The sequence below is a fragment of the Arachis duranensis genome, chromosome 3 (genome assembly GCF_000817695.3).
Source record: "Arachis duranensis cultivar V14167 chromosome 3, aradu.V14167.gnm2.J7QH, whole genome shotgun sequence".
NCBI classification, from domain to species: Eukaryota; Viridiplantae; Streptophyta; class Magnoliopsida; order Fabales; family Fabaceae; genus Arachis; species Arachis duranensis.
Window position 1 is genome coordinate 41,410,221 of NC_029774.3, and position 19,408 is coordinate 41,429,628.

Below are 19,408 nucleotides of genomic sequence, written 5' to 3' on the forward strand. Positions count from 1 at the left end.
AGATCTTAACAGCATGTTTAACTATGTATAAACTACCACTAATACTAATCAAAAAATCCTAATTCTAACTTAAGCTCAACTAACAATAGCAAATAATCCTAACCAAATCAAATTAACACTAGAATCAACATATAACTAATCCTAAATTAACTAAAACAAAGAAAAGAAGATGATACGAGAACCTGAGTCGAAGAATAGAGCAAGAACTTAGGAGAGCAGGATGCAGTGGTAGTGACCAGCCGCTGCTGTGTTTGAACTCGCTGGAACTAGAGTGACTCTGTTCTGATCTTGCGACTGCGAATGAAGGAGGCAGGGGCGAGCTAGAGACCCACAGTGCGAGGTTGTAAGGAGGGGAAGAAGATGGTCGCGACAGTGCTGGATGGTAGCCGGTGGTTAAACAGAGAAAGCAGGAGAGACAATGGCGAGCAACACGAAGGTAGCGAGACGACGCGCAAACTGCACAAATGCAGCGAGAGGGGTAGAGAGAGAGAGAGAGAGAGAGAGAGAGAGAGAGATTCAAATGAGGGGGAAGAGATTTCACGCTTCAATTTTACAACGTAATAACCGTCGGATTTACTGTCGAAAAAATTCGACGGTAAACCATTGCGGGTCACAAACCATCAGAAAAATCCGACCCTAAAGGGCGCGCTAATTTCTTTTTGTTTCCCTCTAATTATTATCGCCGGTAAATCCCTCCAATTAAAGTATAATACTTTTTAATTGAGGACTATCCTTAGATTTTTCCATGTCATCATTATCTAAGTCATCGTATATATTAAACAACTCTATTGAAATGGTATTGATAACATAATGCCAAGTATCACTTGGATCTTGTGTAATAAACTTGTCTTTCTTGAGTTACAAATACAAATAGATCATTTTCATAAATTAGCTTTTTAATATTTACAAGTGTTAATTCAAAGTTATCTTTTTTACTTTAAAACCAATCACACTTAAATAGCATATATTTAGAATATCTATGATAATCCAACTCAAGTATATCTTTTAGAACTCTATAATAAGTACATTTTCTACTTCTGGATCTTTATCTTTTCATTTCTAAACTTGACAGTGGATGAAATAACTATAATTTCAATATTCTATATTTTTCAATCACAAACTTATAACCATTTATCACACTGAAAATCTTCTTACAGTAACATTTGGCCTTCTAGACAACCACTTCACCTCTTTATTAACAGATGAATTTCTAGCAAAATTTTCAAACCATTAAGTAAAAGTAAGATAATAGTCTTTTGTCTTGTCCCGTTTATCTCCAAAACTAACATGAGTATTAATAAAAACAATTTTTTATATGATGTTTTTTTTAAATTGATATTAATCAAATTGGACAGTCTGATTTATTTAAAAAAGAAAAATAAACTACAAATCAGTTTGAACTTTAAATTTTATTTTTAAAAATAAAATTCGCAGCGTTCAATTTTAATATAATTTTTTATTTTTGAAAATCGCAAATCGGACAATTTGATTTATAATTTTTCTAAAAAAAATTAAACAATGTAAAAATTGAACGGTACAATTTATGGACATCACCGTACAAAAAGAAAAGAAATCGGTACCTTCGATCTCCTCAAGGCCATAGCAGTGAAAATCACATTCCATGGCTCATCTTTTTATGATACACACTCAGATAATCATAGATTCATGATACAGATTTTTATGCATATAATGGAATATAGTAACAGCCCAATCTTGTTCATATTACTGCCAAGTATGAAACTAGAGGAAGAGAAGAACAAGCACCAAAACAGATATCAGATGAGAAGCATGTGCACCAACACCATTATACAAATTGTAGATTGAAAACCTTATATATCAGCGATGACTTAATAATTCATACTAGCCTTGAGACAAATCATTACATGTGTCACATAAAATTGAACAAAATTTCCAATCTACAAAAGGCAATGAAGGATCCATTGCTTCTATAGGCCTCCTTCATTTGAATAAAGCCCCCTTTTCTGTTATCATAGTTCATAAAATCTACAGCATACACAAATCACCAGGGTCCAGCTTCAAGCAGGGAAAAAATTGGAATGCCTCAGACTTCATGATCAGTAAAATAATCATGCTTCTAAAGCAACAGCAGTTTCATTGTCACTAGAATCCTGTGACTCCGTGACTGATTCTTTCTCAGTGTTAAGTAGCTTCTCGCGAAGCTTCGCTGTTAATTCTTGTGTGTTATCACTTTCAGCCAGGAACCTCTTCAAGGCATCCTTGCCATGGAAATTCTGGCCATTATACCCGAAATATGCACCATTCTTTGAGATTAGCTTGTGTTTTAGGCTAAGTTCTATAATCTCGGATTCTTTACAAATACCCTTCCCAAACTCGAGTTCGAACTGCGCCGTTTTAAATGGAGGCGCAAGCTTGTTCTTAACAATTTTAACTTGAACCTGGCTCCCTAAAGTCTGCATACAAAATTAACATAATGGTTAAGTGGTTACCATATTAAGAATTAAATTCCCTCCAAATTATACTTCTGCTTGTGGGAGAAGTAACTCCTTACTTATTTCGGGGAAAAAGTAGCAAAACTAATTTATTTAATTCTTTTACCTTATTCAGAAATAAAGATGAACAACATTAAAAAAATTTATTAGTAATTCAAAATAACTGAAAAGAGTACCTCTTTTGTGTCAAAACTCAAGCATAAATAAATTCACCCAATGTCACGTAAGTTCATAGAAATGAACTCATTTGTTCAAAAAGAAAACACTAATTTTAGTAAATAGTTCACATATTTAATACCACAATATCAGAATAGGCATGGCAAACACTACAGGAGAAAACAAGTGAAGAATTAAGGATGATTTGTACCTCTTCACCTTTCTTCACAAGCCCTACTCTTTTGATATTTAGCCGAACAGAAGCATAGAATTTCAGTGCATTACCGCCACAAGTAACTTCAGTCGGCCCACCAAAACCCCCAAAAGTTGAAAGCTTTGACCTCACCTGGAGAAACAGACACACACACACACGATCTCATACTTTAGAGATAAACACTTCCCTCAATTAATTTGAACAGATGATGCCGAAAAGGGAAGATACAAATATTCTTATGCAACATTTAAGCAACAAGTAAAAGAGGAACACATCCACATCCAAAAAATTCCCTAGGATCAAACAGCAGTTTCAACCAAAACCAATAATTAAGGCCCTTCGTAGCCAGGTAATGAAAATAAATACAAGAGAACACTTTCACCAGAGATAGTGAGGGGGGAAAGTTTAATATCGACGCATCTAGTAGATCAGATAAAACCTATTAATTAGTTACAGTAGCAGAACTCTGAAATCATCATAATCATAATGAATCAAAAGCAGACATGCAGATGGCTGAAAACGACATTAACAAAGCCGAAGCCCAAACATTACATGAGAAGTGAACAACTTTTGGTTCATTAAGTCAAGAAAAACATATATTCGTAGACCAATATGAAATTAACAGATTTCGGACAGACTCCTACAACAGCTAAACAGCTCAAGATAAAATAAAATAATATTCACAATCGGCCATAGCCCATAGGAACATTGGTGACAGTGAAATCCACAACTATAGCTGATACCTGGTTTATAAAAATCAATATACACTGCGAGAGTGATAAGGAGTGGCACAACTTCCGAAGCGCCTGGCTCATCAACCTAGCTTGCATGGCCATGTGAGCATCACCCATCTCACCATCAAGTTCACCTTTAGGAACAAGGGCAGCCACCTATAAATGGAAACATCAAACTATGCATTGACTCAGCATGTAATGATATCAATCCAATGAAACAAGATGTCAATGATATAATCAAACTAGAATTGTAAAGAAAAAGGATTTTTCTTTGAGAAGTTCTAAAATTAGGCCCAATGTCTATTATGGAAAAACAAGCCAACTCCAGGACAGCACCTTTTCAGGCTTCGATGAACTTACACTATCGACAACAATTACATCAAGTGAACCACTCCGAATTAGGGTATCTACAAGACTAAGTGCCTGTTCACCACAATCTGGTTGTGATAAAAGCAAGTTCTCGGTATTAACACCAATAGACTCTGCAAGTGACTTATCAAGTGCATGCTCAGCATCAACAAAGGCACAATACCCTGCATGAAATAAACCAGTTCACATCAGCATAAACCAAACACAAAATTCCTAACACATACTCTGAAGTCTTAACAAACTAATCATAGTAATGGGATTATATATAAGCCCAAAAAACTATAGCAGCCCCAAAATATCATTGTCATGATAAATTCAAATTTTAAAGAAAATTAGTTGGGAGACAGAACACAAAGGTTGATAAAATGCAAAACCTTTTTATAGAACTCAAACGACAAATTCCCACTTCCAAATAACATCACTCATAAAACTCTTCTGGAAACGGAATTACCATTCATCAAATAAAATATGATTAAAAAAATTAGAAAGCACTCAGCGTATTGCCTCAGCCACAGGCAAAGAAAGGCAGAAAGTATTAGAACAATTGTTACTGCCATAACCAATTACACTACTAGTACTATTACAATCAAATAACAAACTACAATACTATTACTATTAGTCCTAGATCTAATAAAATCAAATGCAAAAGATATTACAATCATCACAGTGAAAGCATCATATAAATATCACCTCCTAGCTTCTGTGCCTCAGCAATCACATGTAAAGCAAGAGTTGTTTTCCCAGAAGCCTCAGGTCCAAATATTTCCACAACACGTCCCTGCAGATATTAAAGTTACATAAGATAAGAAGCATACTAGTACAAGATGGAGCCAATGGCATTTATTTATCTATCTATCTATCTACCTAGCTGTATAAATTAACCAGATACATTTCAATTTTTTGCAATGTATGAAGTGTCAAACCAAATAAATCAGTCATGAAGTTTAGCAAGTGATAATGTACAAAATAGACACATTTTTTTTCCAACAGTTCAGATGAAATAATTAGTGGCAATATACAAGCCAAAAGGATCCAACAGCACCTTTGGAAGACCACCAACACCGAGCGCTATATCTAGAGCAAATGAACCAGTTGAGACCACAGGTACATCTTTTGGTGAGATAGTACGACCAAGCCACATGATAGATCCCTTTCCAAAAGCAGAAGTGATCTGATCCATGGCATGTTGTAAGGCCAAATCTTTCTTAGACATGTTCTCTTCACAAGAGTCACTTCCATCTGACTTAGAGCGCCTTCTACCTACAGGTACATTTTTTTTCCAACAAAAAAAAAGTAAAACAGCTTAGAAGCTGCGCAAACTATAAGAAAAACCCAAATGCTGGGAAAATTTTGACAAACCGCAGAGAAAGCAAAAGCAGAATCTCCTAGCTTAAGCCAATGACTGCTTACTATGACTCAAACATACAATAGTCATTCAAATAAGTAGAAATTATGTTTTTCCAAGTTCCTTAATGGGTTGAGACAATAGTACAAGGACGAATGTCAAGATCCTAGTGGGAAACACAATAGCCTTATTTTACAGGTAAGGTCGGCTACATAGATCAAAAATGCGATTATACCCTATCATTTATCATATCTGCACTAAATAACCGAGTCCTTTAGAGTCTTCTTAGATCTCCTCTGCCCTTAACCAAAGGTCTATTTTCCACTTGGTTAACCCTTTTGACTGAGAATACTCTCCTGGTCTTCTTCCCATGTGCTCAAACCACCTCAAACAAAATTCCACAATTTTTCAACAATAAGCACCACTCCGACATTCTCCCCCGTGTCCACATTCCTTATTCTATTCACTGGTGTGCAGACAATCATCCAATATCCTCAGTTCAATGGTAATAAACTTATATTCATGTTCACCCTCTAATGACAAACATTTATTTCAATAGAACATTGCTGGTCGAATGGCATTGTAATAAAAATTTCTTGTTAAATTTTAAAGTTACATTTTTGTCGCATACAAAACTAAAGCAATCCTCCACTTTAACGATCCTCCATTTTTTATCATTTTAAAATGAGGACTAGCTGAAAGAAAATTTAGGCTCTCAAACTTTCACTGCAGTGTAAACTTAATGACACCAAATTTTCATTTTCTCTTTTTCAAATGATTAGAGAAAGAAAGGAAGACGAATAAATGGTTGAGACAAGCACCTTTACTTGAAAAGCTCAAAGATTGAGACATGCCGAAAATTCCTCGTTTAAGTCTCTGCAAGGAAGAGCAAACAAAAGGGCAAATGAACCACTAACCATTGATTTAAGACCACCAACACATAACCAAAAATGTGTGGAGAAAAAAAAAGGGAAAAAAAAGTTTCCGCAGAACATACATAACCAAGAGCTTCTTCAGAAACAAGAAATGCATTCACTGTATCGGGTTGTAAGAAAGAGCGTCTGATAAGTGAAGTGTTACGGAGCAGCCTTGCCATAGAAACAGAAGCACAAACAAACGGAATGATTTTTTCTTTCTTTCTTTCTTTGGGTGAAGAAATCAGAAATGTGACATGAAAGGGGGGTTTAAGAAAAATGGAGTGTGATTATGATTTCTGATTTTATAACTGGTGTAGTGCATGAACACTTTTTTGTCATTTTGCTGTGATTTTAGGGTTTAATTTTCCCTCCATTTTCAAGTTCTCAAGTTCCCACCACTGTGTCCTTAACTCTGAAAAGGGTCGAAAATGGAAAACCCACTTAAATAAACACATTGGGCCTGACCAACGTTAGATTTTAAAAGTGATAAACAACCTGACCAAATTAAAAAGTGATAAACAACAATTATCCTTGCCAAACTATAAGGTCAAATTCTCAGTTTATTAATTCGTTTAAGTAAAAGTTGAGAATTCGAATTTTGTGTAGTATATACTAATTTATTGACCAACGATAAATCATTAAACAAACTCTAATCCGCGACCAATAATAAATCCTCAAGGGTGTGTTTGGTTGAAGGATTAGTTTTTATGCCTAAAAATATCATTACTAGGACTAAGATATCTTGAAATAGTATTACCAAGTATGTAGTATTTCTATGTGTGGTTTGTAAAAATAAAATCCATGGAATATTAATAATATGTTTAGGAATGTGTTAGTTTTTGTTTGGTTCATTTTAGTGCATTTGGAAACTGTGAATATTTTGTCCAAAATATCCTTAAAATAAAAATATTATTTTTTATTTTATTTTTAAATTTATTAAAATATCCCTAATATTAAATATGTTTAATTAAAATTATTGATTTTTTAATAAATATAAATATAATAAAATATTATTTTTTATTTTATTTTTAAATTTATTAAAATATCCCTAATATTAAATATGTTTAATTAAAATTATTGATTTTAATTTTTTTAAATTTATTAAAATATTTCTAATATTAAATATGTTTAATATGTCAAAATTACCTTTATTTATTCAAATTAAAATTATTGATACAAGCGTGAACCCAAATCCCAAAAATTGAAACACCATAGTTTGAGGGTGACCCTTAGATTTCAGCTTAGAAAGTGTAAGGTTGGCGCTCCATTTGGCAATAATGCAAGGAGACCCACATCTTTACACTAGAAGAGTCAATTTTGATCAAATGTTGGACCAAATTTTGTCAGACATTTGTGTGGAAGGAGCACAATAGAGAAGGGATGCTCATGGCAAGCCTATCCAACTAAGAAGGCTTGACCTCAAGCCTGTAGCTAGAGGATGGTTGAAATTCATCCAACGCTCTATCATCCCTACTAGCAATCGATCAGAAATGACCATTGACAGAGTTATCATGATTCATTGCATTATGCTTGGGAACGAGGTGGAGGTACATGAGGTAATACCTCAAGAATTGTACAAGAAAGCTAAAAAGTCTTCCACCTTAGCAAGGTTGGCTTTTTTCCACCTTATCTGTCACTTATGCAATTCAGCTGGAATTGTCATAGAAGGAGACACCTCCATTGAGGAAGACAAGCCCATCACTAAAAGAAGGATGGAGCCGGTTAGAGAACCGGCGCATTAACCACAGCATGGGCCTATGGAGCCGCCTCAACAAGAAATTCCTGGGATGTCTCAAGGGATGCATTTTCCTCCCCAAGGCTATTGGGACCAATTGCATACTTCTCTAGGAGAATTGAGCTCCAACATGAATCATCTGAGGATGGGACACCAAAAGCACTCAACCATCCTCCATGAGATAAGAGAAGATCAAAGAGCCATGAGGGAAGAGCAACAGAGACAGGGGCGTGACATAGAAGAAATCAAGCGCTCTATTGGATTCTCTAGAGGAAGCAGCAATCGTGGTCACTAAGGTGGTCACACTCCATACTCCCCTTTATTTATGTTATTTTTCTGTTTTTCATTGTATTTCATTATCTGTTTCCTGTTTCTTGTACATGATCATCTTTATTTATGTTTTAAATCTATGAAATATTCCATATATAGCGTGGTTCACCTCCCATTCCTCCAAGTGGATACTAAGCTCAGCCCAAGTACTCAATCAAAGTGGGCCCAAAGATGGATTTCGCACCTATTGTCTATTCTATCATATTTTTTGTACTTCTTAGTTATTAGATTAGTATATATAGAACAAGGACCACCCTTGTTTAGGACCTTATGCCACCTTTTCGAATACATTACTACTTTCTGTAAGCTATGAGTCACTAACCTCCTAGGTTAAGGTTAAGAGCTCTACTGATTCTTATGGGTTAATAATATCATTGTTCTATTTCAATCTATGCTTGATTTCATTCTAAGATGTATCTTCGTTCTTCATCCTAATGAATTGGGAGTGTAACTTGACCGTCATTCCTATTCTACATGGGTTCTTACGAGTCCTTGACGGGATAGTATTGAACCACAAGCTTGATTATACATCTCTTAGACGGCTAATCCACGACTTCGTTGGGGACTTGGAGACATTAGTTCAGCCGAGGTACGGGGAGATTAGGGCCTTTGTGGTATAGGCTAGAATCAATGGAGCGACGTTCTCTGATTCAGAAGATCCGACCTTGTCTGTGGTGCTTTGAGTAGGATTACCAAGGGAATGCACTAAAGGAGCTTCACCTCCGTTCAGATTGGATAACCACTAACCTGGCATTTGATCTGAAGCAAAGGAGATTAATGACCATTGACCTGGCGTTAATCACTTACAGCCTGCCATGGAATGAATCATCAGAAGTTGAAGTAGACAGTGAGAAAAGTTGATCCAAAAGGAGGAAACATCTCTGAAACCTCAACCGTTCTCTTATCAATTGATTTCACACCTATCTAGTAATACTTTATTTATTCTGTTTTTATGCGTTTTTTCACAATAACTATATTTACTATCTGCCTGACTAAGATCTACAAGATAGCCATTACTTGTTTTAACCAACAATCTCTGTGGGATCGACCCTCACTCACCTGAGGTATTACTTGAACGACCTAGTGCACTTGTCGGTCTATCTGTGCGAATATTGTGGAGTCAATTTTGGGCACACACCTACAGATTAAAGAGCAATATATAAGGGCTAAGATGGTTACTGGTCTATCTATGGAGATAGGTGACAGAAGAAGGACTCATTTTTGGGAGGATGTGTGGTTACAATGTGGCTATTTGAAATCTCAGTTTCCAATGCTCTTCTTAGTTTTAAACCAAAGAGGATCTGTCATTGGGGATTACGGGTTTTTGAATGGGTTAGAGTGGATTTAGAACTTACAATGGAGGCGAGAATTATATCAATGGGAATTACAATGAATGAATCAATTACATGATACGTTAAGGCTGGTTAAACTAACGTTTGGCAGAGACGATAGAATTGTATAGAAGTTTGACAGAGATGCTATTTATTCTACTAACTCTTTTGTACAGGTGTTGTAGACAGATATGCTTCTGGAGGATGTAACAAGTTATAGCTTCACTAGAACTTTTTGGAGAGGCTTAGTTTCACCAAGAGTGGAGTTATTTTTTTGGTTTATTTTGATAAGCAGGGTGAATACTAAGAAAAGACTATGTAGATTAGGAGTGGTTAATCAGGATGATAATATATGTGTACTATGTAAGAAAGATGTTGAATATGTTCACCACTTGTTTCTTAGTTGTGACTTTACTTGACAGGTGTGGTGTGCATGGTTATCCGATTTCGGAAGGCAATGGTCTATTCATGGCACTTTGAAGGATCATTTTTTAGAGTTGGACTAGAGTTCAAAATAGGAAGGAGGAGCACAAAAAAAATTGTTAATGAGCTTCTTTGCTATTATTTGGAACTCCTGGTTAGAACGAAATAGAAGAATATTTTAAAATAAGAAATCAGGTGTAGATGAAATCATTAATAATTCTCTTTAGAGTTATAGGGAGTGGAGCGGTGTGGATCCCTTCTATTGTTGATGGCTATATTAAAGATGACAAAGAAATAAGTATTTTTTTTTCTTTTGTTCTTGTTCTTGTTACTTTGTTTTTTGTTATTTTTTTTACTCCACTTATTGTGTTGAACTCCCTTTTTTAAAAAATAAAAAATAAAAAAGTAATGATATGATATATTAACAATAATATGTGTAGTATGTATAGTACCGATAGGTGTTAACTTGATATAATGGAGTTAGCAAAAAATATGAGATTAATTTGAATATTATATCTATAACAATATATAATGCAAATACTTTAAGTTTGGTGTCCAATTTTCTTTCCTATTTTAAGCCTACTAAGTGCCAACATAATCCAAAACTAACTTTACAGTTATACATTTTACTACTAGTTACAAAAAAAATTCACACATAACTTCTTTCTCAATCCTCCACTTAAATAATCTATTTTTTTTCTTATCATTCCTTTAATTTTCTTTACTTCTCTTACTCAACTCTAATATTTTCACCTTTTGAATAACTCTTTAGAAAACTTTTTAAAATAGGCTATGACTATGATAAATGTTGATTTTAGAAGCATGTACGAAAAGAAAAAAGAATAATTTATGATGAAGGAAGTATTCAATTATCATCAATAATAGTAATAAGTAATTTTTGATAAATTTTATTATATTTTGTGGTATTCATTTAAATTATATTTTATTTAGTTTTATCTTAGTTTTAGTTTGTACCATCTTATTTTGAGTACAATCTACTCTGTAGTTTCACTCTAATTATTTTATTAGAGTTTTTATTGTAATTTCTTAAAAAATTTTATCATTTTTGTTTTTCCTTTAATGTTTTTCTTCTCCTTTCTTTAACATTTTCAGTTGAATTACCTCCATTCTCCTTCTTTCCCTTCCTTCAATGTGGTTACAATTTTTTTTTTCAATTTACTTACTCAATCTATATTTTTAATCCATTTTTTATTTTTTTAATTTGTTACCAATTTTTCACATAGATAAATAGTGTTATGTCTTTTTTTCATTAATTTGATTTGACAAAAAAAAAACAATTTTTTCACATTTTATATGTATATTTTATTTATTTTTTTATACGTCTGTATTTAATTATCTATCAATGATGGGATGAAAAAATTTTATAAATATTTTTTTAACATTTTTCTTTTTAAATTACTTTTAATGGGATAATTTCTTTTAATTTTCTAAAATACTTGATTACTTAGAATATTGTATTTAAAATTTGAGTATATAAATATTTTTAAATTAAAATAAAATAAATAAATTATATTACAAAAAAGTTTATTAATTTTGTCTTTTACAATATTATTTGTTTGGCATATTGGTTTAGTTATTTAATTGGTATATAATGCATGCAAGAAAATCACACCTATTAAGTATTTCTTAAAATATTAGTATACTAATTTTTTAAATAATTAATTATTTAGAATACTAAATTTGATATTTAATTATGTAAAGTATTGTATTTGTCATACAGAATACACAAAAAAATATGCACATATCAATGATAAAGTGAACAAACTCCATATAACATTAAAATATAACATTAAAATGGAATAAGATAAGAACTTTGTTAATTAATTTTAATTTTTTAAATAATTTGACAATTCAATAAATATCTGAATATATATTTTTATTAGTTTAATCTTCATTATTATTTTCTTTTTTTTTATCTTATGGGACATGTAAGTTTTAATTTATTTGTTTTTTATATATCTTTTATTTTTTGAATTATTTTATTTTATTAGGTATTTTAATTTATTTTATTTTTTTTACTTTAAAAATTTTAGAGTTTAAAGAACTCCTGTTCAAACTATTCAAACCATATGATTAAAAAGTGCTTTAAGAGAATAGATTTGAATTTCGGTAATTTAATATTTATTAATGAATAACTACTAGAAAAAAAAATTATTTCATAAATAACAGAAATAAGTTGATAATATATAGGCTAATTTAAAAAACCAAAAGAAAATAAAAAAGTAACAAAAAATAACTTTATTCTTGAAGATAAATAAAAAGATGTGACATTTTATACATTAGATATAATTTAAATGATACTTATTATATAAAAAGTTAAAAATATTTTTACCTAAAAAAAATTTCATAACAAAATTGTGTTTGAAGAGAGAGATATGAAATTTTTTAACAAATTACAAAATTTTTCTATTTCTTTTTATATAGCGTTTCACTTTAAGTAACTATTTTTTAGCGATAATATTCAAATGATAAATTAATCTCACCTTTATAATACGATGACATTATTTCAAAACATGCAAAATGAAATAATAAAATACAGTTTAATTAATGTGCATAATAAAATAAACATAAAACTTATATAGTAGTAGTCAAATACGATAACAATGATTATTTTTTTTCAAGATACTATATTAAACTGCAACTTCAATTTATAATTATTAATTAAAAAACTTACAATGATGTATTTTTATTTTTTTATTATTTAGTTAAAAATAATATATTTTGATATTATTTTTTAGAATTATTGATAAATTTTGCTAATATAGCAAAAATTTGAATATTTTTTGTCTTAAATTTCTTCTTAATCGAACAAAATAAGACAACCAACAAGCACATCAAGAAAAAACTATAATTTTTATACATTTAGATATTCAAAAGACACAAAAATAATTCTTTTAACAAAACTTCATTAATTCAAAAAAGTTAACAGAATAATTTGTTATAAAGTAAAGTGATAGACAAAATTAAAAATCGTAATAATGATACTTGATAATTAATAACCATAAAGTGAAGAGAAGATGGAAGAAAAAAAAAAGACAAAAAAGAGAACCATATAATGTACAGTGACGTTAAGACAATCATAAAAATATATTTTAATTTAATTTTATTTATTTTATACATTTTACATGTTAAATAATTTAAGGTATTTAATCTTTTTTATAATTTATTTTTAATTATTAATATTAAATTAAAAATTTTAAAAATAAAAATATAAAATTAATTTCTTAAAAATAATAGAAAATCATGCGTGTTGAGCCGCTAGTATTATTAATTTTGTTGACCAGTTTGATTACTTTAGAACTTATGATATAAAAGTAATGTGTAATACTCCAAATCGGTCTTGAATAAATTTTTAGTCAAATATTTAAATCTTAATAAATTTAATTACCAAATTAATCATTAACTTTTTATCTAGACAAATCAATTATATGTTTGATTTTTTAAAATTTTAGATAAATCCGTCACTATGATTACTTAATAAAGACAATAAAATCTGAAAACTTTTAAAATTTTCATATTAGCCCTTCCAAATAAACAGTTTGTCTACAAAACAAAAATTTTGAGATTAATTTCATAATTAAACTTTTAAAAACTAAAATCTGCTACAAAAAAGTTTTTTGAGAACTGGAATGTGGTATTAGTAGTACTTAATGATTTTCGAACCAAACTGAGCATTGAGGGGCCAATCCGATGTCGTACAGGGAGTGGCTCTTGGTTTATTTCCGGATGCAAACAACATAGGCCTAAGCAATTCATTGGTTTATTGGACTTGAGCTTGTTAATTATATGTAAATATTTAAAACAAGGTACTAGTCCATATTATTAGCTTGTAAATAAGAATAAATATATCACTAGGTGGCTTTCATTTGGTGGCTCATCAATTAGCTCCTTAACTAAGAAGATGGGAATTAGTGTTTATTTGAATGGGCTTCTTTCAGTGAAAAATATATTTTTTTTTTATTTTAAATATATTTGAATACCTTTTTCTAAAATATACACTTTTATTAAAAAAGTGTTTTTTTTTTCTAAATTTGAACAATACTTTGTTAAAAAGAATGTAAAAGCAAAAAAAGAAATTTAATACTTAAATTTTTTTTAAAAAGTCAATCCAAATATAAAATAACTTTTTTTAATTATCATATATTTTTAAAAAAATAAAAAATAAATATTTCTTTCACAATCCAAATTGAATTTTATTTCAGAAAAATAAATGCCTCCTGGTGTTCAAGTATTCCATGTACTCATGTAAAAGACTCAACTTTATGTGTAACTATATTTGGATAAGGATTAGAACCATAACTGCCCATAACAAGAAGTTCACACACAATAATATTTCTTATGATGAGCAAGGTAAAAATGTTTTAACTACTATCCTTCAAGCTTCAACAATGATGAAAAAAAAAAACCATATTTGCACCTTTTCCCAAAAAAGTAAATATCTTCAGGGTGCGGACAAAGATTTACATCTGGTATATATTGTCATATTGACAGTTATGTATTGATACACTACAAAGTTACAAACATGTATTTACTGTTTATCTGATTCATCATCAACTTCCTTTCTTAGGAAGTATTGCTTGCAAAACAGCTTCAAATTCCTCTTTTACCCTTCCAAATACATTTGGACCCTTGACCTCATTGGCAGGGGTATTCTCGTCAATATCATCATTTCTTCCATGAGTTTCTTTGTGATGAGGATGATGCTTTGACTTATTATTGTGTATGATGCCTTTGATCTCTTTCTTAGTTCTTGCTATAAGGTTTGCTGATGATGACTTTGCCTTCTTTTCTGCTATTAGAAAATATAGCTCATAACCATCCAAGCAACAAAATTTTTGACCCTTAACTATGTTATTATTTTTATATAAACCAGCAACTCTAGATTGGAAAGCTTTATAAGGGCATGAAACTAATTTTCACACATTTTTGTCATAGTACATAATTAGATATCTGTATAAAATTCTATTATATTGATAAAGCATACAAATCAAATCCAGTAGTTCATAGTCACAAGACATATAACAGAAAACTTCGTATAATCCCTGGACAAGATAACTAAGGCATCCAAAGAATTGGAACAATAACGTATAATAAATTGATAGGCCCTACTGTTAAAACAAAGAAATGACTTCGGATAGTAAAACTCTAGAATCAAATAAGCAAAATTAATGAGACCATTTATATTAGTTGTCACCATTCACCAACCACTAATTCAAAGAATGCATTTCTCTTTTATCTATACAATCTCCAAATGACCAAAGGAAAAAGTAACATTTCCCACATATTTTGTGATGTACCTGATGGAGAGTTTGGGATTTCATGTTTGAATTTTGACTCAGCTATTTGATTTCCATCCCTACAACACAAAAACAAGAAATCAGAGTCTCTCAGCAGAAAAGCAGTCAATTATGAACTGAAAACAAAAAGATGGTAAGACATTGAGGAAAGGTTCGAAAAATGAAAACCCTGTATCATGAGCATGGGCCTCTTTCTTTTGATGGAACAGTTGAGCAAGTGCTTGAAACTCCTCCTTTGCTCTCTCAAACACATTTGGAGCCTTCACATCATCTAAAGACGTGTTTTCATCGATGCAATTATTCACTCCATGAGTTTCCCTGCTATGAATATGATGATGATGACAAGTTGACTTCTCAGTATGCACTTTAGCATCAACTTCTTCCTTAACTGATAGCAGAAAACACATAACAAAGCCATCCAAAAGTTAGGGAATTTGTTATAAACTTCACATATTGCTCATGTAGTAACAAAATTTGCAATGAATTCTACGCATAAAGTGATAAATAGCTCATTCTTTTTTCTCTGAATTCATAGCTAAATAAAAATTTGCTCATCTGGTTTCCCCATTCATTTGTTTTTTCTCTTTTGTAATCTTAAACATAAAAATCAAATCTACCGACATTACTAACAATAGAAGTAGAAACCAGAACCAAAACTTGCAATTATATATAAAAAAAAGAGACCCTCTAAGTCCTGAAAAATTAAACAACATTTGACCTAAATAAATAAACAGCAAAAGTAAGATCAACGTATATGAAATTACGAATCACGCAATAAGGATTGCTTGTTGGTATTGGAATCACAAGTTTATACAAAAATCAACATGTAAACTCAAATTGGGGAGTCTATTTTGTATATTAATTAGATGGTCGAAACTCGAAAACTATGTACATACGTATATGAACTAGTTGGGGAGTAACAAGAGTGATTGAGCGGGATCACCTGATACAGAGTAGGCAGCATCCTTGGAATTAGAATCGGCCATTGCGAGAGAGAGAGAGAGAGAGAGTACGAGGATGTTTGCGTGTGTTTGTTGAGAGAGTTGAGAATGTGTGAAGAGGAGTTTGTTTTAAAAAAGGGGTGTGTGTGTGAGAGAGAGAGAGTGTGAGTTGGCAAAGCGCAAACGCATGGAAAAGATTGGAATGAATGAAGATCAGATCATCCAAATCCGAAGACAGTGACTTTCAGTTGAATGAGCAAAGTCATCCATTTCCATCCGCTGGGATTGAGAAACGGCGTGACGGATTGATTCAGACAACTCAACAGATTGCAAACCTGTCACTGCTAACGAGGATATACGCGCTGACAAATTTTTTTTTTTTTTTGTTCATACAACACACTCACACAAACAAACCTAGCAAGTACACTAGGATTCGAACTTGGTGCGGCTTCATTGAGGCAAATATCTTTGCCACTACATCACATGCCTCAGCCATCGCGCCGACAAAATTCAATTCACCAATCATTCGGGCTTTCCTGGGCCTCTTTGGTAGATACTTTATTGGGCTTTATTTAGTTATCTCTGATACCTTATTGATCTATAACCACAAAAAAAGTAACATATAGGTTCTAGCTCCAAGACCAAAAACCAAAAATTGTATGGTTTGGTCTGAAAACGGTTTTTGTTACATGCGGTCTTTTTTCTTAGACTTAAGAGTAGTGCACAAATGAGAGAAAGAAAAATAAACCACAAAAATGTCTTCGAACTATTGAACAGCTGCCAAAAAATGTGCTTATGGCATATAGGATGGAGCCATGCCTCAAAATGGCATTGGGTGGTGAGTGGGTTTTTTTTTTATTTTTTAAAAAGTTGTGAAAGTACTTTTCATATTTTGCGAGAAATGAAAGTAATTTTTTTTTATTAACCTTGTAATTTATTTATAACATTTCTATGAACAATTTCACTTTTTTCATTTTCACGTACAATACTTTTACCAACAACACATCCAACACTTTTTTCATTATCCTTTCTCTTCACAATAATCACAACCACCATATTAGGGGTGTTTGCGGTGCGATTTGGTTCGGTTTTTGAATGAAAAGTCATCCAATCCAATTGTCTAATTAAACTGCGGTTCGATTTGGTTCGATTTTTTTATCGAAACCATCCGAACCAAACCAAACCAAACCAATTAAAATCGGTTTGATTTGGTTCGGTTTGTTCGGTTTTTCAATCAATTAAAAAAAAATTCTACCATACTACCTCACAAAGTCATAACATGATATATTTAGAATCATTTATTTTTTGAAGGAAGAAATTACTTTTAGACAAATTACCAAACATAATCATTATACATCAAAATCAATTTTACAAAAGTTAGAATGCAAACAAAGCTTACCTCTACAATAGGGCCTATTCTAAAAGTTCCCATCACCTTTTCTTTAAACACCAATGTAAGAAGTGGAATGAGTGCAAAAGGAATCTGAATTGACTAAACCACATTGAGCCATTTATTCATAGTATTCAATGAACTTTTTGATGTATTAAAAACTATTGTAGCTATCATTGTTGGAACAATAGCACTAACTTCTAGTAATCAATGACCTTAACCATTTCTTTATATTTAGCTTCAAAAACCCTTCAGTTATGAATTGTCCTGCATATGTTACTGCAATGGTTTTTCAATTAGAACTTGTAAATACCAGAGTCAATGAACAGAGATTTAGAGTTAAGCACTTACATATTAGTCAGAGTGTCATATTGGCAACAAAAGGAGACAAGGATCCTAAAAGCTCCATACTTGTCAAATTTCTGGAAACAACAGGAAATCATAAGTAATATCACATTTACGGAGTACAGTTGGAACTGGAAGGACAAAGTATTGGGCCATGACAGCTCAACTCTGTGCTTACAAAGTCACCACTCAAATGCGGGGACCCGTAGAAAAATAAAAACCAGCAAAAACACAACAACAATCAGACTCAAATAAATTAAAAACAAGAGCAACAATCAGCAAAAATAAAAAACAGCAAAAACACAATAACAAATAAATTAAAAACCAGCAACAATATTAGCAACCAGCAACAATACCAACAATAAAGTTATTCAACAAAAGTAATTCAACCAGCGATAAGCAACAATACTCTGATTTCAAATATGCTCCAAATTTAATTCTTCAAATCTGCTTCAAATCTAATTTCAATATCTTCCTATCAAGATCCAAAACCAGTTTATCTGATTTCAAATCTGATTTCATACTAAATCACTTCAAAAGTTTCTTTTTATTTTATATTATTCTTCCAAAAAAAACTAATAATAAACAGAAGCAGTTTATATTATTTTTCCAACCATAACAAGCTACCAACAATACAAACAGAAGCACTTTCAGTAGTTCAAAACAGAAATTAGTCAAATTACATACCTGATTTGGTGGCTCCGACTCCATATCTGACTTGAATCGGTGGCTGGGTGGGAGGTGCTAAGTTGTGGGTGGCAAGAAAAGCGGCTGGGTGGTGGCGTGGTGCTGTGCTGGGTGAGTGGGTGGTGCTGTGCTACTGCTGGGTGCGAGGGTGGTGCTGGACTGCTCACTGCTGGCTGGGGTTGGGGCTTCGTTGTGCTCTGTCCGCGAGGAGGTCCTGGGAGCAGTGAGAGGAAGGTTCGGAGGCGCTAGGGGGGAGAGTTCGGCGGCGCTGCAAGGTGGTGAGAGGAACGGTCTCCCCAGCGCTAGGTGGGTTCGCCGCAGGCCTCGAGAGTGCAGAGAGCGAGAGTGTGAGAAGAGAGTGGCTACTGGCTAGGTTTCGTTTGGGGGTGGGTGTTGGGGTAAGGGGGTTAGGTCAGGTTCGTTTGGGCCTTTATGGGGGAGGGGGGTGTTGGTTTTTTAGGGTTTTTTTTTACTAAACCGGTTCGGTTCGATTCGGTTAGGGTTTTCTTGATCAGAACCGAAAATCGAACCGAACCGCAAAATAAACTGCAAAACACATTATGTCTTTTATTATCCTAGTTTTTCTTCATTCCCAACTAATCCATCAATCTCTCTGCTTCTTCTTTAATTTTTCATTAAAATAACTTGATGATCTCCTCCTGAACAAACAAACAACAACAAAAATATAAAAAATTTAAATAT

General features: G+C 32.2%; 2 protein-coding genes and 1 long non-coding RNA gene across 5 annotated transcripts; all 3 read right to left on the reverse strand.

Moving 5' to 3' along the window:
- Nucleotides 1-1,644: 1,644 nt before the first annotated feature.
- On the reverse strand, nucleotides 1,645-6,612 carry LOC107478838 (DNA repair protein recA homolog 3, mitochondrial). 2 transcript variants are annotated; one of them, XM_016098976.3, is made up of 8 exons: nucleotides 6,287-6,612; nucleotides 6,111-6,165; nucleotides 4,987-5,204; nucleotides 4,635-4,722; nucleotides 3,912-4,108; nucleotides 3,585-3,731; nucleotides 2,839-2,973; nucleotides 1,645-2,432 (listed from the first exon to the last, which is right to left on the reverse strand). In XM_016098976.3, the coding sequence occupies exons 1-8, from the start codon at nucleotides 6,383-6,385 to the stop codon at nucleotides 2,088-2,090; spliced, it is 1,284 nt and encodes a 427-aa protein (XP_015954462.1). In that variant the 5' UTR covers nucleotides 6,386-6,612; the 3' UTR covers nucleotides 1,645-2,087. The 2 variants fall into 2 exon arrangements, with proteins under 2 accessions (XP_015954462.1, XP_015954463.1); XM_016098977.3 differs by having other exon boundaries at nucleotides 1,648-2,432; nucleotides 3,936-4,108.
- Nucleotides 6,613-14,352: 7,740 nt separating this feature from the next.
- Nucleotides 14,353-16,682, reverse strand: LOC107478840 (uncharacterized). 2 transcript variants are annotated; one of them, XM_016098978.3, is made up of 4 exons: nucleotides 16,287-16,682; nucleotides 15,512-15,731; nucleotides 15,344-15,402; nucleotides 14,353-14,838 (listed from the first exon to the last, which is right to left on the reverse strand). In XM_016098978.3, exons 1-4 carry the CDS (start codon nucleotides 16,327-16,329, stop codon nucleotides 14,597-14,599), a joined length of 564 nt encoding a protein of 187 aa, XP_015954464.1. In that variant the 5' UTR covers nucleotides 16,330-16,682; the 3' UTR covers nucleotides 14,353-14,596. The 2 variants fall into 2 exon arrangements, with proteins under 2 accessions (XP_015954464.1, XP_015954465.1); XM_016098979.3 differs by having other exon boundaries at nucleotides 14,353-14,835; nucleotides 16,287-16,678.
- An 877-nt stretch (nucleotides 16,683-17,559) lies between these two features.
- On the reverse strand, nucleotides 17,560-19,107 carry LOC127745782 (uncharacterized). Its single transcript, XR_008007333.1, has 3 exons — nucleotides 18,707-19,107; nucleotides 18,026-18,096; nucleotides 17,560-17,953 (listed from the first exon to the last, which is right to left on the reverse strand). It is a non-coding gene; the product is annotated as an uncharacterized LOC127745782 (long non-coding RNA).
- Between the last annotated feature and the right edge of the window lie 301 nt (nucleotides 19,108-19,408).